Below are 18,343 nucleotides of genomic sequence, written 5' to 3' on the forward strand. Positions count from 1 at the left end.
CCCTCGCACCCCGCCAGTTGGCCGCGAGATCGGCCCCTTAAACGGGGCTCCCGCCCGCCCGCCCCTGCTTGCCCCGCCCTCCCGCGCTTCCGATTGGCTCGCGGCCTGCGCCCTGGCACGCCATTGGCCGAGGGAGGTGCCCGTCACGCCGCAGCGGTGCGGAGGCCCGCCCACCGAGCTGCGGCCCGCGGTGGCGGTGCTGGGGCCAGCCCCAGCCGAGGCGGGGGGGAGAGGCCGCGCCAACCTGCCCCCTCCCCTCGCCCGCGGTCGGAGGGGGTGGCCGTGACGAGCACATGCGATAACGAGCGCGACCGCGGCAACAACGCCACACTGCGCGGACCACAAACGACGTTTACCCTATGCCCCACCCCTCCCTGCGCGGCCACGCCCGCCCGGGCGCAGCTATTGGTCGGGGAAAGTGTCAATCGTGCGGCTCGCCACGCTATTGGTGGAAGGTCTACGCCCCCGCAGCCAACTGGCGACCGCCCCCGCTGTCACCCGCCGGATGACACAGCAGCCGCGTGCGGGAGGGGGGCGGGGAGACCGCCTAGCCGCCCGCTGATTGGCCGATCCAGCTGTCAATCCGCTCCCGGCCGCGCAGCGGGCGGGGCCGGGCCGCGTGAGGGTGCGCGGGCGGCGGGCGGGGCCCCACGTGGCCCGGGCGGTCGCGCACGTGACGGGGCCGCGAGGCGTCGGTGGTGGCCGTTGGGGGGGGGCGGGGTAGGGGAGCGCGAGGCGCCCAGTGAGGGCGCGACATGGCGGCGCCTCCCGGGGGCTGCGGTCACCGAATAAAGAGACTCACAGAGCCGTCAGGGTTGGAAAAGCCCTCCAAGATCACCTGGTCCCGCTGTCCCCCTGCCACTAATGTCACCCACTAAACGATGTCCCCAAGCACCACGCCCAACCTTTCCTCAAACACCCCCAGGGACGGTGACTCCACCACCTCCCTGGGCAACCTGTCCCAGTGCCTGACTGCTCCTTCTGAGCAGAAATGTCTCCTCATTTCCAACCTGAACCTCCCCTGGCACAACTCGAGGCCAATCCCTCTAGTCCTATCACTAGTTACCTGGGAGAAGAGGCCGATCCCAGCTCCCCACACCTTCCTTTCAGGTGGTTGCAGAGAACAATGAGATCTCCCCTGAGCCTCCCCTTCTCCAGACTAAACACCCCCAGTTCCCTCAGCCGCTCCTCACAGGACTTGTGTTCCAGGCCCTTCTCCAGCTGTGCAGCCCTTACACAAACGAGGGGCATCCTTCCCTGGACCAACGTCCGTGCCGATCGGCATGTCTCAGTCTCTGGTAGTTCTGCAGACTGCTGTTACCTTAATGGCTGTCACGTCCTGACCTCACCCAGGGCTGCGTGCCAGTGCAGTGTTTTCACTTGGTCCCCTCTGAGAATCCTGTTCAACAACCTGATCAACAGAATATCGGAGCAGCCGAAAATACAGTTTTGGTGCTGAACCGCCAACTAGAGAGAAGTGGTGAGCCCGTCATGTTACCGAACTGCTCTACAGATGTTGAGTGGAAAACACAGCCTGCCTTGGAAAACACGTAGAGCCCTTCACAGCTCAGTTAGTCCTCGCAGGAGGGAAAGCTGCGAGCAAGCAAAGCAATGTGTGCTGCTGGCACGGAGAGCAGACCAGGTCCACGTGAACTCTGGCCACACGAGTCAGTAAACGCGATGAATCTTTTGATGGCTTCCCCAGTCAGTAACAGCAGTTGGTTTTTTACATTGATGGATGGGGAAAAGAGACCCTTTTATACAAAGAAGCCTTATACTGGCTTCTTCTGTATGTTTATACTGTATATATAACTATGCTATGTAACTGTGGTGCTTTAAGGAATGCAAAAGTCACTATATAAATCAATATGAAATAATGGTATAAATTGGGGGTGCAGATCTTTGTCTGTTCTTCAAGTGTTTATTCACAGAGCAGGAACTGTCCGTATCCTGTGTTCCCACATTCATTTTTTTGGTGTGTGCAGAAGCCACTAAAACACCAAGGCTACAGATTGCAGGTGTTGGAGAGGAGGATATGTCCAGGATACTGACCTTGTTTTTGCCATAAGTGAAATATCATTTTACTGTTTAGATGCCCTTTCCTCATATAGGTTTTCTTTTGCAGTTTTTTTTTTTCCATCACATGTTTTGCTCAGGGCTTTGTAGCGTGCATGGCAGGACGTGGAAAGCAACGTGAAGCGATGTGATTTATTTTGCGCAAACCTGGGAAACCAGAAACTTTCATTTCAGTGGAGGAAAAGATACCACATTGCATTGTCCCTGTTGTTTCACATTACAGAACAAACGTGAACTGTAGAAAGCAAGCAGATTTCGTTGGTTTTTCTGAGAATATAGCGGATGACCACCTAGGTTCACCTGTGGATTTTGGGGAATCGCAGCTCCTGGGCTAGCTTCTGGCTCTCGTAAAGTCCTAACACATATCAACAAAATAGTTCTTGCTATTTTTTTCACATCTACCCAATCACGGCTTCTGTCCAAAAATGGGACTGAGTTGGCTAGTGAAACTGCATTTTTTCATCCACTGGATGTCAGTATTACACTACCGCTGTGGTGCATTGCCAGGTGCTGGGAAAGCTTGGGCTGCTTTGGGGTGAGGACTTCTGGAAGAGCTTTCCTCTGTGGGGGGTGAGTGATGTGAAAGACCATGGAAGCACAGGGGAATGTGCTTACTGCAGTACATGGACACGCTCCCTTTGCCTTCTGCAGAAGCAGGCTGGGACCCTACCTGCAAACCTCATAAGGTGTAAAACCTCATAGTGAGTGTGCCCCGAGACAGATGTTGGGGTCAATTCCACAACATTTTGACTATTAGGACCTCTCCTTCTTATGCTGTGAAAAGGCCTTTTTTTTTAAATTAAATTTACTTGTGATATCAGAGACAAATAATACTGCATCTGACAGAGATCCCATATGGGAACAGGCTGGATGAAGGGATTCTCCAAACAAACAAGAACAAGAGTGCTGCCTGCTTGGGACAATTCTGAGTGCACGAAATGGGACAAAACACTAAAAGTAACCTCGATATTTTGAGTTGGAAGTCTTTTTTTTTTTTTTTGTATCTGTCACTGATTTATTATTTCCAACCTCTTTTTTATAGGATTGCAAGCTTTTTTTAAATTAATGCACCAGAATGAACTCTGGCTAGTCAGTCTCTAAAAGCTATTGATACTGAAAAATACTCTTTGCTAACTGTGTTTTTTTTTTTCTGCTTCAGGTCTTTTAAGCAGCAGGTATTTAGTGGTCACAGCAAGTATCTGTTCAGTTACCTGTGTTGCGAGTAGAGGCAGGTTGCCTTTAGGGAAGCCACAGTAAAGCATATGCTGCTGCTCTTTATTGTACGTTACATTTAAGTGTTTTTGAATGAAATGCAGCATTTAACATATGATATAATGCTGTACTTTAGCCATGACTGAAATGCAGCCAGCACTGGAAAAGAAGATGGCTGTTGTTAAAAAGATGATTCGTGAAAAAGTAATAAAAGAATTTATGTTCTCTTGTTACATATGAAGACAGGCTGATTAGGTTATTCTCTTGCTTATTTTTTTCCTTGGAAGCTGCATTTTTCTCTATCCTTTTCCTAGAAGTCTTTAGTGAAGATTCAGCAGGCATATGACATCAAAGTACCAAAGGGATAAAACAAATATTTGGAAACATTTGGATGCTGTTTAAAATACCGATTATCCTTATTTAAAAGTATTTATCCTAATAATTACTTTCAGAAGAGATATTTGATAAGGATTCAGCATTTCCTTTTACTTCAACTGGATGGCGAGAGTATTTCTCAACCATTCTTGTGCATCCTTCACATAGATTTTCAGGGAGCAAGCAAGAGAGGGAGGAAGTAAGACTTCATATGCCTGGGAGCTATAAAAATGGGGATAGGAAAAAAGGATTTGTATTTAAAACAGAGAAGATTTCAACCCAATTATTTTTTTTTCCTTTCTAGGTCAGGTATAAAATCAAAGAACAAACATAAAGGAGCAATGTAAGGAAGAAGAGAAGTAATGAATACTAGAATTAAATGAAATAGGAGGAAATTAGGGAGATAACGTCAAATATAATTTTCAAATTTGTACATTGGTCAGGTGATTAACGCTAACATTCCTGCTTTGCAAAAATAGATTAAAAACATATCTTTAATGACTGCTAGCATTCAAGATCTGAGCGTCAAGTCTCAGTCAGACATGTCTACATCTGTAACTGTTCCCAACATAATAAGCTTATTTTGACGTGACTTATTTTTACGTGCCATACCCACGAAAAAAACACAGTTGCAATAGTAACAAGCAGTTTATGTATGTCTTGGGCAAAATGCTTAGCAGAAGTTTTGACTTGTGCTGTTATGCTCACATAACGCTGTTGGAAGGAAAAAGGGAAAAGAGAAGGTCATCAGCCCACAGCTAAAGGGAAAATGTTACCAATATGATGGCAGTTGTTCTTAAATGGAGAACAATTTATAATAGTATTTTGTTTTGTTTTTTCCTGGAGGCAAAATTAAAACAATGCTTCATTAACATTATTTGAAGCTATTTTAAATATTGCAATTTTTGGCAAAACAATGTTAACATGTGGGATTTTTTTAATGGAAAAAAGGCAATTAGGAAAATGTTTTGAATGATATTGTATTATTTTACACCCCCCCCCCCCTTTTTACCCACTTTTTTACTGTGTTGGCAGAGGAAGATGCCTGCTTTGTGCTTTCAGTGCTGAAAACAAACCAGTGTGCACATATGAATTATTGGCTAGGACTGGAGCAGTTATGCTGAGGCTAGAGGTCAAGCAGCTCTACAGGCGAGGTTTTATTTACCTTTTAACCTCCCCATTCCACCAACTTGGTCAGAGGCACGATACTCAACACCAGTAGAAGCCTGCGCAAAACAGTTTTGAGTCACCTTTCACTGAACCTAAATAAAAACTAAAGCATAGGTATGTAAAAGCAATTACCGTATTTTATTGTCTCAGCTCCACCTTCATCATGAGGACAGCGTTAGAATTTTACATCGAGACACAGGGTAACTGCTACGGGCACTCTCTCCTTCCGTTTGCCAAGGTTGAAGTGTACTCTGGAGTTTTCATTGCTCCCAGGGTAGCCACACTTCCATGTGCAATGTTCATTTATGTACAAATTTATGTCACCCAGCCCCATCACAACAGAAGAATCGGGCTTGGAAGAAAGAAAAGGGCTGGGGCACAAACCTGCCAGCTCCTTCCCTATTGCACAAGAACCGTGGGTACGTGTGTACCCATGCACGAGGGGAATAAGGAAGCTGTGCCCATCTGGTAACACCACATATGTAGGACCAATACTGACGCTGGGGAAAGCTCCTGTCTATCTTTCGATTTCAAGCTCTTACTAGGACAGCAGGAACACGTGGTTGTTTTTTGTTTGTTTGTTTTTGTTTTTGTTTTTTTAAATTATTTTTTTTTGCTGGAAGTTTTGGCTCTATAGTAATTTAATATGGTTGGTTTCTACGGCTTTGCTGTGGTTCTAATTAATTGGGTACGCTGTTTAATTTTCTGTTTCAGCTCAAGCTTTTCCCCTCATATTCAAAAGGGCTCCCTTTGTGCTTTATTACTAATGAGATCAAAGCAAGCAGAATGGCTGCCATTTCTCCTTCGTGAGGCTGTCCTTAGTAAAAAGGCATGCCACTGTCCGCACTTGTCAGCGGGGCTGAAAGCAGTCCCACAGGCAAAGCAGCTGCACTTCTTTGGTCTGGTGAGCGGGACACAGGCAGCGAGCAGGAAGAATGCTCTGCGAGAAGAACATGTGAGAAAACAAGGAGTGGGGTCTGGCAAACGGGGTGAAGAGTGACTGGCGGATGGAGACCGGAGCGGGCAGACTGAAGGGCAGAAAATCTGGGCCGGGGGGGAAATCCAGTTTCCTTTTCTGATATGGAAAATCCCAGGCAGCCCAAGAGAAAAAGAAAAAAACACAACAGTTGCCATCAGTTTTGATCAGGGAGTTAGAGCTATGGTTTGACTGTTTAAACTCTACACGCTTTGGATGGTGGCTGCATTATTCCCCCTTCACAGACTTCCTTTCCTCCCCAGCGTTTCCAAAACTAGTGTTTGATGGGGAAAGCATAACGCTTACATTTTTATTTAAAACCAACCAACCTGAGTGTGTAACAGGACTGCTAACTGCCACTTGCAAAGAGGCCAGAGTCAATCATGGCAGAACCTGAGGACAAAGTGAAAATAATTCAGGAAGGGAGCACTCTAAGTAAGAAAGCTGGAGTAGGAAAACAGCTGAAAGACAGTATAAAACTGGGATCAATAATAATAAAGGTTACTGAAAATCTCAGTGCAAGGAAGAAGGAGGATGATGGTGAGAAAAACGTGGGGAAGATGTTATGTGCCAAGGAGTGGGAAGCTACATGGGAGGTTTCTTGGATCCAGGGCTGCACGCAGAGGGGTGTAATTTGTCCCTCACACGCAAGTGCACGTGTGCACACAAGCACACGCAGCCTTATTCCTTGGCTCTCCTCAGCCACAGTCTCCTCCTCGCCCTTGCATCACCCCGATCAGCTGCAGGGAGTCCCTAGCAAAGCTCCTGCAGAGAGCTGTGGAGCGGGGCTGGACGGTGACAATGGGATGAGAGTACCGGCAGGAAGAGCTGCGAGGGAAGACGGACCAGCAGCAGCCGTTCCCATGACTTTGCCTCCAGCAGTTGCTGGAACAAAGAGCAGTGAAGCTGGGTGGGCCAAGCTGTTTCTTCTTTACTGCTCAAGTCTGAATGCTTGCAAACCCCATGACTCACTCGCTGTCCCGGCTCGTCTTCTGCAATGGTTGGCAGCAAAGTCAAACCCAGGTTCACGAGCATAGCTTTCTGTGTCACCTTCCCAAGGCAAACCTACCAGAAGCTTCCCTGTGGCTGATCTGCTGCTGGGAGCTCAGGGTGGGGCTGTGTGGGCAAAGCCCTTAGGCCAGCTCCTGGGAACACTTATAAGACCTCTTGGTAGCAGAGAAGATCTCTTCGGAGCCACCGATTAATCTCACGCAGGCAGAAACGGAGGAAGACTCATTTGCTCAGGGCTCAAGAAGCATTTGAGCTACTACTTTTTGCATGGGGAAGGAAGGATGGTCAGGATTCTAGTGGATTTCATCACGTACAGACAGCCCTTCTCAAAACGTCAGGTTCTTTCTCTTCCACTTGGGAAAAAGCAAGCAAAAACCCCAGAGCTTTCCCGCTAATCCTGCACTAAAGCTACTCCCAGACAGCTAGGAGAAAGTCAACAGTTTGATGGGGTTTTCTTTTTCCCCCTGAAAGAAGAGAGCGAGATGTTCTTCCATTATTGTTGTTCTGGATTCAAGGACCTCGCTAAAGGAAATGTGTTCCCTCTGAAAAGCCCTCAGCAGCTTGGTTCTAGTCTGTTTGCTTCCACTGCTTGGACCGCACTGGCTTGCTGCTGGGCTGCTTATTGTCACTCAGACCCTTACAGAGTCCAAACCAGCCCTGGCAGCTCTCCTAACTTATGGTCCTGCTTCCACCGGCTATCCAGAGCACAAAGAGCAAAGAAAATACACATTTAAGCTGCTCTCCCAAGACATTCCAGACCAGGGCTGTGTTCAGGAAGAAAGCTGTGTTTATCAAGAGAGCCCAACTCCTCCAGAGGTCCTTCTATCGCGGCAACAGCTTTTGCATCAACATTCAATGCCAAGATGCTGCGGCGTTTGCAAGGGTTTCCTCACGTTAGCGGCACTGCTGTGCAGGGGTGAATTCCCCCTTACTTATACCAAGCGCTACTTACACGGAAGGTTTTGAAACAAGATGGAGCCTGCCTGAAACAACGCCCTCCTTTTGGCTGCAGGGTACAGCATCTGTAGCTGGCGCCTGTGCTCGTCTGTCTCTGCCTTTGTTCTCGTGAGCCTGTCTCCTTGGATGCAAAAAGGAAGCTGTTGGTCATACTGTGCTGTCAGTAACTCCTGCGTAAATCCAGCATAACCCCACTGGGCGAAGTAAAATTAATCTGGATTTGCAAAGTATAACTCTGGCTCTGTAGCTGAATTTAACATGCTTAAAAGTGGTTTGGAAATTGGTGAGAAACCAGTAGAGACTGCTCCAACTTTTCCTTCCAGAAAAGTTTTGATTTATTGAAATGCTGTAGTCATAAATACAGAACAAAGGAAGTGAATATATTACAGTGTCCTCATTGTGAAAGGGCAATGGCAGATGCTTTGATAAACCAGCAGGCAGGTCATTATTTCAGCGCAGTGCCTGTCAGGACTTTTTACCTATCGTACCTCTCCAAAAAGTTATTTTTCTTTAAAAAACTTCCTTCCTCTGAGATTTATTAGACTATGAAGGAGAACCTCAAACAAGTAGTAGAATAATTTACCAAGGAAAGGTATGCTGGTGAGCTGCTCATTGTGCTGGGGCAATGGCCCAGACGACCTAATGGCCTTTTCCATTTCTAATGTCTATGATTACCACAGTTATACCTCAGGATACTAAACAGAGCCATTTTCTTCCTTTCAGTGGCAGCAAAATGTCACTAATGGCCATGCTAAATCAGAGCAACTGATCCTTCTGCAGATGTGTTGTGCACTTAGCGAGACAGCTATAAATGATCCCACTTTGTTTAGATTTGCTATTTTCCGTTTCTGTAGTGCAAGTGCTCTGCACAAGAGGACTGCCAGCCAAGGGAAAGAATTTCTGGTAGGAGATTAAGGATAACTAAGGAAATGGTTGCATGACCTATAAAGAGAGGATCATAAATATTGCAACAATAAAACCAATAGCTCTTTCAAAGTTTAAATAGCTTTTCTTTTCAAATACTTGAAGTAAATGCCCTTTTCCCAAGGTTGTCTAGCATCTGCACCTTGGGATTTCACACGGTTTCACCAAATATATTGTAATTTCTCAGGGAGCTAGCTTTTCCTTTTAATTATTTTTCTTTGTACAAGCATCCTGTCCAGAGAAGTTGGAGCCCAGCTACCTGGAAGCGCCTTACTGCTTTCTTTACTGCTGAAGTTGCGGAGAAGCCAGAGCATAATAAGATAAAATAGCCCCTGCATTTCTTAGGCACAACACCCACCAAACAATGCAAGAAGAGGCAAGTACAAGTATGGCTCTGCCTTTTATCACCAAGCAGCAGCGCTTACGCTTTTGCTTACGTCCTAGGAGAAACCTCAGAAACAAGGGTCTGCCCACATAAATACTCAGGTTAAAAAAAAAAGTATTCTTCACAGTCCTAACTGTGCAAAACCCCAGACCCGGGCTGCTGCCACTCTGCAGATAAAGACAACCGACATTCCTATCCCACGCGCCCTGTTGACATGGCCTTTGTTTTCCCTGTGTGGTGTAGGATCCAGCTCTGAAGCAAACAATCTGCTCTTGCATGCAGTTTTTTCTCCATACTCCATCCTACCCTTAGTCTGTAGCCAGCTGAGAGGAAGCACAGACTGATGCGTTCCACAAGGACGCACATCTTGCAGAAGCGTTCCTGCTCCTTTGTCACCCCATGATCTTTTGTTCATTTAACTGTTATGTTTAGACCTTGGTCTGGGAGTACTCCTTTGGCACAGTGCCTTCCACAGGACAAAGGGTAGAGAGCCTTGATGTTAGTGCTCCATCCCGAGTATTGGTCCGACTGCAGAAAGCAATATCCTTTCTGGGACAGCCACTCCAGTTTGGCAGTCAAATAGCCAGTGCTCATTCAGGCCACAGCAGGCATGTGCCAAAACCACCCCAAAACCCATACAAAATGCTACTTAGTCCACACTCTACTGGTGCAACATACTTCTCTCGCTTGCACAATTGGAATAAAGCTCACTATTCAGTAGAAGCTTTTTTACTTTAAATAAAGTAAAAATGCAAAAACTCCTGGAATACTTTTCTCTCTGTGAGTACTGACTGTATCCTTGACCTGCTGTCCCTGACCCTTCCCCATGCTACTATATGCATTTGCATTAAAATCAGCTCTCATTTTTATGTTCTAGGCTTCAGGCCCACTACAATGGCTACATTCCTCACTATTCAAACATTTTAGTTTGCTTCCGTGCTTCACCAGCTTTCCCGCACAAATTCTGTTGTTTGTGTTTTCCTGGTTATGTGCAATTTCACACATCCACTGTCTATAAAATCATGTCTTTCAGCATCTAGAAGTTGCCTGCCTCTGTTCCGGGTAGAAAGCAGCAGAAGGGCTGTTTTATGCTTACAATTCTCCTACAAGGTGACACATCTAATATTTTAGAAAAAGAAAACAAAACCTGACAAGTCGGATGAAAAGGCAGGAGCTGATATCGCAACCAGGCAGACAGAAAAGGGAGAGAGAATCAGGATTAGAAGCATCTCCAAAACCTGAGACACTGGCAAATTACGTAATAAATTTAGGAAACAACAGCAACTCTGCCCTACGTTCCTGTGCAGATACTTCTCAGCTACTCTCCCTTACTTCCCTATCTTGCTGAAAAAGCACAGCAAAATTGCCCACATCATGAGTGAGACTGGAGTAGCTGAAATGCTGCATGTTACTTCGTGGTTTTCTGCACCCTCACTCCCCCAGTACTCATGCCCAGACTTGCAGCAAAGATCAGAAATAGGTGTTGTGCGAAGAGGTAGGTAAACATCTCTCAGGCTTGCTACATCTACGGAGGTCTTACAGTTTCACCTACACCCATAGGTTTCTCTTCTGAGAGGGTTCGTATAGTTATCGATTGTGTTTTCCTAAGCCTTTTTTGGTAATGAGAATTCCCAAATCTGCATTCTTTCAGCAGGCTGAGGACAGGGGACATAAGGTCTAGGGACACAAAGAGGTCGTTTATTCCTGGGCTGTACCCTGGTTTTAAAAGAGCGTAGACAGAACCGTCAAGAAATGAGGAAAGTGTAATATCAAAGTAGCAGTGAAGCAAGGAGAAGAACACATTTATCTTACTTTCTTGGAGAACCTCCCTAAAATAAGCACTGAGAAAGAAAAGACACAAAGTGATGGCAGTGCTAATGCTCTAAAGAAGATCAGATCCCATGGAGCTGTGACATAGCCTGTGAAATGACGTGGATTAGACAGGCTTCTCTTAAACAGTAAGAATGCAATTGCTATGTGGACTTTAAACACAGAAAGAAAGGCAAAGATTATGTTTACTGCAAATACATTTTCATGTACCTTAATGCCCAAAAGTAAAATAGAGACTGGATTTATTCTGAAACATGGTCAGGAATTTTAAAAAAGGCTTTTGTATACACAAAGGGAGCACGGGAAACAAGCTGGGGAGTTACTTAAATGTCAAGGATTGCACTGTACCAGGTAGAACTGAAATGTAGCAGAGGGACTCAGTTTCATAAATGAAATGTCATTACTGATGGGTACAAATTATATCGGAAAGATGGAAAGGGAAACAGAGATGGCACTTTGTCACATGCATTTACAGCTGCAGCAAGGCACAGTTCAGCTGCTGAGAGAGTGGTAGTAAAAAAATAAAACCAAAGAGAAACTGAAATGGACATCTGCTGCAGGCTGCTCCACTGAATTCGAGTTTGTCTCAAAGTGCTCAGAGCCACAGGATGCTGTACTTGTGGGGTATTTAGCTGCCCACACACCTGTTAACGAGCACAGCCAAACATAGACCAAAGATGTTCAAGTGTTACATGGAAACCTGCTCTAATCCAGACAGTACAGGTTCTTGACAAATAATCAGAAAAATCCCAACAATCCAGGAGCTGCTGTTGAGAAGTTAAAAGCGACACCAATGAACAAACTACCTGAACATAACATAGCAAAGAGTTTATTTGTTTGACTTAGAAAAGGTCTCTGGCATAAATCACTGGACACATGTACATTAAATATATAATTGCATACTAAAAGAAACTTAGAAGGCACACATTCAGCCAAGAAGCTCTTTCAGAACCATTCCCCATTTCATGCCAGAAAGAGCGAGTTGTGAGCCCCAGCTTCATTACTCTTTTTTTCAAAAACCAAGAACTGGCCAGCACAGGTCCCGTGGTATGCCACACAGATCAGCAAGTCTGGGCTGACATGCCCAAGAGTAAAAATTGTCCAGGCTCAGGAAACAGACTCCAAAGAGAGCTAATCTTGGTCTCCAAAATAGCAACAATTATCTCTCATCTTTCCCACCCCCTTGGAAGGTTACTGACTTGGTTACATTAGTTCCAAGAGATGGCTTCTTGGACGAGACAAAATAATAGCTTATTTTTGCCTGCTATAGGTGCTGCTATACCTTCAGCCTCCATTAACAGACTTCCAATAAAATTCATAACCACTGCTCCTTGCCTGTCCGTCCCCCAGCTCCATCACCCACGTTTTATTTGGAGAGCGATAGAGATTCATTTTACAGGTCACAGCCTCAGGTTTCTGGCACTCATAAAGAACCACAATTAGCAAAACCAGCCAAAATAAATGCAGTCACCTCACCCGGACTCAGAGCTGTTGCCATAGGAGCAGCCAGATGGTCCAAGTTCAGCTGATCTTATCTGCAGGGAAGAACAAGTTCCACCAGAGTCTGAAACATCCACTCTGGAGCAGCAAGGTTGCACGCATCCCCAAAGAGTAACGCTGAGTTTAAGAAGCTGATTCACATCATGCAAGAAAGCAAGTTTGCTCTCTTAAATTAAGTAAATTAACAATGCGTAATAAGCATAAGGAATTCTACGAGGCTCTGGAGTCAAGGCATGAGATTTGACTTCTGTGACTTCCAAATTAAAAAAAAAAAGGAAGGGAATTAAAAACAACTAATGAACGCTACCTTTCAGAAACTGGTGCGGCAACAATACAGAAGATAAACTGATGAGTGACTCTCACTGGAAAGGAGATCCTGCTAGTTGACATGGTTAAAGAAAAGCGCTTTCACATCTGTCATAGGAAAGAGAAAGTAAAGCACATTACATCAGCAAGCACAGAATGAAAGGAAGGGCAAGTGAAATCAGCCTCTCGGACTATTTAAGGCACTCCACCCAAGATGAAGCAACAAAGACCTAAAACCAAAGAGATAGAGGTCTTCCTGGAAAACCTGACCATATACATCAACACAGTACTAATTAGTTAATTAACGCATTGCACAATTTAAAAAAATAAATAAATAACCTGAAAGCTTAGGAGACCAAGGAAGCAGCAGATGACAATATTCCTATGAGAACAAAAAGCGGAACAACATTGGCCTGATAAATTTATCTCTGGTCTCTGCTAACAAAATGAAATAAATACTGGGAGAGATAAAAATCTCCTAAACATCTGGAGAATAACAGAAGCATGGCAAAAATCAAGCCATTTTAGGCAATCCTACACGCATACAGAGAACAGCTTTTGGCACAGGTACTGTGCTCCTGAAGCCAACAGGATATCTCATGTATTAACTTACTTCTATGTCCAAGCGATGGTGTCATTTCCAACACCTCTTCTCTCCCATTACCAGGAACAATTTTATAAAACACTGCTGATAATAGGAGCTGACAGACCTAGCTGTAAAACTACATTCTGTTCCCAGAAGGCTATATAGAAGTTATATAGAGTAGCAAGCATTTAACCCACTGAGAGAGGGGGAGTGCATTTAACAGAGGACATAATACCTTTGGGTTTTTGAGGTCTTGAAGACATTCTACAGGATAAAATCTGAGCAAAACAAACCTGTTTGCCATTCAAGTTAAATACACTTCCAGGAAAAGAAGGAAAATCAATCAATCAATCAATCAATGACGTTTTATCATCAATTACAGGCAGCTGCTTCAGTATAACAACCCAGCACCTGGAGGAGTCTTGGGAACAGGTTATTCTTTGTTGGTAGTACAGCAGTTGGTTTTTCTTGTCTTTGCACACTGAAACAAACTAAATGGTGTCTCTTAAACCAAAAAGAAAGAAAACCAAACTGGTGTTTTTCTGCTATCTGTATAGTTCTGGCAAGTAGGTATGTTAGGTTTCAGGTGCGTACTTATGATTGGGATTTATTTTTCTTAGGGCTTATTTATGACAGGAGAGTATGTAATTTAGATGGCAGTAAAGCAGGGTGAGACATCAATCCACGTACTAAAGAAACAAAAACAACCTGCTTCTCCACTTTGTTAGTGGGTAGAACTGGAAAAGAGCCAGTGAACAAGAGGACAGAGGTGTCAAACAGGTCCCATATAATGAATAGCTATGTACACCATGAACCTGTAGCTTGAAAAAAATGATGACTGAGGACATATATGATACAGGTCTGTAAAAAGTGGCAAGGAGGCAAGGAATAGGGGTGGTCATCACTGCATCTGACAGCGGAAGAATTAGGGTCACTCGATGAAATCATCAAACAAACCATTAAAACAGCCTGAAGACAGTTCTTTGTCATAACACACAATGAACTCAGGGTTCACTGCCACAGAACGCAGTGGAGGCCAAAAGTACAAAAGGACTTTTAAAAGGGGACTAAGTGTATTCATTAAGGCCAGGTCCAGAAGGAACTGCCAGTTCAGAAAGTCCATAGACTGCTGGAACAGTGTCAGAGAAAGACCTCTGTATCTAAGCTTTATTTTTTATGCTTCCGTGATCACCTGTTACTGGCTGTCCTCAGAGACAGGATAGCAGATTAGATGGCCTTTGGTCTGATTGCATGCAGCTCTTCTTATGGATCAAAGCCCTGGATTTTGGCATGTTTTAGAGTCTGGAAAGGTTAACTTCAAAAAAAAAAAAAAGAAAAAAAAGGAAGAAAAGAGAAAAAGGAGCATTTGAAAAGCTTGTATGCTTGCCCTGCTTCTTCTTTTCAGCCTCGAAGATGTGCTCCTTAATCATACAGTTTCCATGAAGCATTGCTGACTTAGCAACAAACAGGATTTTATAACAGCTGTGGAAGGCTGCGTACCTACTCCCTGATCTGCCCGCTCTGCTGTGTAAGGCATTTCTCTGACCCAGTCTCAGCTGCAGGTTAAACATCCCCCTATATCCCAGTAGATTATTGCCAAATCACTTTGTTCGGCTGCTATATTTATGACACAAAACAAACAGTTAAGATACTAATCTGTTGGCCTCTTCTAGCTAAACCCTTCTCCCCTAACCACTCATTTCCCTGTGGATAAATGACAGCAGGAATCCACAGGAAGACTCCTTGAGGACAGAGGATTGCTCTGCTGTCTGTAAACATCACTGTTTCACCCAGAATTTGCCACTTTGATTGGACTTCGCCTTCCAGCCTGTCAGACCAACACATTTCTGCAATGCAGTAGAGTAAACAATGCAACACAGTGATCCTGAGTCTGTAGCTAGACAGACTGAAGTAGCAGCACAAGTAACTCAGAAAATCTCTTCCATTTATCTGGACACAGAGCGAGCTCTGAGACCCAGTCATCACAGTTGTTTTTATATATAAAATCTGTATGCACACACACATATGGACTAATACATTCATCACTAACCCTCATTTAAGGGACTGACCATTCAAAGTCTATGCTTCACCCGGTAAATGTGCTTTAACTGGAGGTGCCAGGTGCATCCAGGACCACGCAGTGGCTTGATGGACCACTGTGTGAGGACACGGCTGGAGGTTCAAAATCAATCAACAGGTTACTGTTCCAGATTGTTCAGTCTTCAGTTCTCCAGACAATCCTTCCCAATCAAGATAACACACAGGTAGATTGTTTGTTTTTATCGCTCATAGTGGAGTTTGGACCCGGGTTACCTGGAATGAAAAGAAGTTTAAAAAAAATGTTAATGTTAAGTAAATAAGATCTGGATAAAGTTTGGACTCACGCTTCAGTCCTTTCTCGTTATTTATTATACGTCTTGTGTAAGACCTACATTGCTCTGCACTCTCTTGGGATTTTATTTCCTACTTCTGTGAAATGAAGAGACACTAAAATAAGAGCAAATTCAGAGTATACTGTAGAGAAAACCACTGGAGAAGTATTTCCAGGCTTTGGCCTGTACTCAGGCCAGCGTCAGTGGTATTCTTAGGTCCCAGTTGGCACTGAAAAGCAGGCTGGCCATGACTTAGGTGGGAGGTTTTCCAAGCAGCAAGGGATGAAAACAAAAAAGAAAAGTCAGGCCATCTCATCCATCTGATCTCAACCCACACTCTCAATAGAGCTTTTCTTGTGTTTATTTCTAAGCATCTCAAGTGGCAGTATTTCTACCATTTCCTTTGCAAGAGAAATCCGGAGGCCTCAGGGTCTTTTGGTTAAGTAGCCTAGTACGTTGTCCCAATTTTTTTTATTATTATTATTTATTTCATTGCTCACTCTGTAGATTACTTCTGCTCTCAGTATCTGTACTTTTGAATCCTTGCACTGCTGTGTGATCCCTTTCATGACAGCCAGATCCTGATCTGGATGCCTCAGCATACTTTTTTCAAGGCCTGTACTACAAGGTGTCTGCTGTACTCCGGGCTCAGCAAGGCTCACACGACATATAACCCAGGGCAGTGCGTACTGAGAGGGGCTGCCACATGGCTTGCGGCCACTCCGAACAAGGGCAGACCCCACTCATGTGTTTCTACAGACGGAAATGATGTGTACAACCCTCATGCCAGTGGTCAGTATAGAGTGAAAACAGTCGGAAAACTGCCACCGGTCATGGTGACATGATGCTCAGCCTTGCTGAGATGAGGCAAAGTTCAGTCCAGGCACTGCCTCTGAACTGGGCTTCAAGCAAATTATTTTGCATGTCACTCGCTTGCTTGTGGGTATTTGACCAACATTTTCCTCACCTGTAGCTGATAGTGAAGAGAAGAGTTCTTTCTCCCTTTCCCCCTCTTGACCTTCTTCACCACTGCAACTTCTCCATATCCAGGTGGGAGGCTGCACTGCAGCCCACCCTCACTGTTGTGGCTGCTCGCTATGCTACAGCCTCCTCCCCACGTTTCCACATGGCATTTCGTTCTGCCTGCTGTCCTCACTTTGACCTATTCTGTATGTTACTACTAAGCTTGTCGTTATCCCCATCTCCTCGCCACCCCTCCCTGCCCGTATCACGTTCAAGACCTTCATGTTTACTTTCCAAAGCATCAACGCTCCTCCTCTGCTTAGTCTTATCTTCCAACACCTTTGTTCTTCTCACTCTTTCTGCTCCTGTCTTCTGGTCTTTTTCTACAGATCCTGCTACAGTTAGAGCAAACGCTGTCCTTGTATGTACGCAGCAACACTTTCCTCCTTCTTTTTAAATAAAAATTCCAGTTACCACCAGTCCACGACCCTACTTGGGCTGAAAAGCACTGCTGATAACTAAGCAGCTGCTTCTGCAGTACTGCAGTGTAAATCCCCTTTCTTGTTGCAAGAAGCACCCAAAAATGAGACACAAAATCTTGCTATTCTGCAACTATTCTGCAAACACCACTCTGAGGAGTGAAGGCTGATGTACAGAGAAACTCAGGACAGCAAACCCTCCTGAACGAGTCCACTTTGACTGCTGCTTGCGGGGGAGAAAACAAAACAAAAAGGCAGTGCCTTCCAAAGGCATACAGCTTTCAAACCCTTGCAGTATTTCCCAGAAACTGCACACAGACGTCAGTGTCTTTGCCGATCGCAGTCTGCCCAGCAGCAGCATAAAATTAACAACATTCTGGTCAGGTTCAGAGCTGCTGCTGCGTTCCAAAGCCGGGGACAGTGAAATCCAAGAATTGTGTCAGTTTCATGATGTGGTTTAAGCAAGCCTTGTAAGACAAAACGCAACATCCATGCAGCGTGGTAGGACAACACCCCAGGATGTTCATTTGGACGCTTGGTTTGAGATGTTACTATCTGGAGCCCTTGGATTTTCCAGGCTTCCCATCCTAACTTGTAGGTATCATTTCCTAGCATGTAAATACCCAGTCAGATTTTCAGAGACTGTTGCAAAACACACTTCCAACACTTCCCTCCCCAGTTGGTATTCTCTTCGTCACCATTTGCTCTTACAAGATTGAACCTGACCTTTAGCCTGCTTGAATAATGTCTTTCAATTACTCTGCAAGCTACTCGGGGTGCAGATCTGGTCTTTCTCAGCATTTGCGAGATGGGCTGTGTCTCTGTGGTATTACAGAATTACAGAATTAATAGTGACTTTGGAGGATGTGTGCACAGGCAGGCCCACAGGGCTTAAGTGTGCTGTTTAATCTTTACAAAAGGTAAGGGCAGCTATTTCAAACTGTGAAGCTCTGAATAATTGCATCCTAACCTGACTGCATACCAAGCACCTTCTCCCTCCTTCATTTCCACTTCCCACCTCCCCTCTGTCACTCAGAGTATCACAGCCATCAGTTTTTACTAGGCCTGCTCAAAGGCAACGTAAACTTTTAAAACTAAGTCAGTCCTACAGTTTCCCCAAGAACAAAGGGCCTCCTATTTTTGTCTTAAAGCTGGAACTCTATTCCATACCCGTGTTCAAGAAGTTTTTTATTAAAACCTAATGAAACATGTGCTGCTGAT

General features: G+C 44.9%; 1 protein-coding gene across 5 annotated transcripts in view; it reads right to left on the reverse strand.

The window, feature by feature from the left end:
* Positions 1-6,089: 6,089 nt before the first annotated feature.
* FAM83F (family with sequence similarity 83 member F) overlaps positions 6,090-18,343 on the reverse strand; it is a 28,082-nt gene continuing 15,828 nt past the window's right edge. The window contains exons 5-7 of one of the 5 annotated variants that reach the window (XM_080554518.1): positions 15,378-15,621; positions 12,724-12,830; positions 7,905-12,451 (exon numbers count right to left, since the gene is read on the reverse strand). In XM_080554518.1, coding sequence (XP_080410644.1) covers positions 15,557-15,621 — 65 coding nt within the window. In that variant the 3' untranslated portion in view covers positions 7,905-12,451; positions 12,724-12,830; positions 15,378-15,556. Of the gene's footprint in view, positions 6,203-7,904; positions 15,622-18,343 lie in introns of those variants that run through there. The other 4 variants (XM_080554516.1, XM_080554514.1, XM_080554517.1 and 1 more) reach the window with 4 other exon arrangements.

Source organism: Anser brachyrhynchus, assembly GCF_964034855.1.
Source record: "Anser brachyrhynchus genome assembly, chromosome: 1".
Taxonomy (NCBI): Eukaryota; Metazoa; Chordata; class Aves; order Anseriformes; family Anatidae; genus Anser; species Anser brachyrhynchus.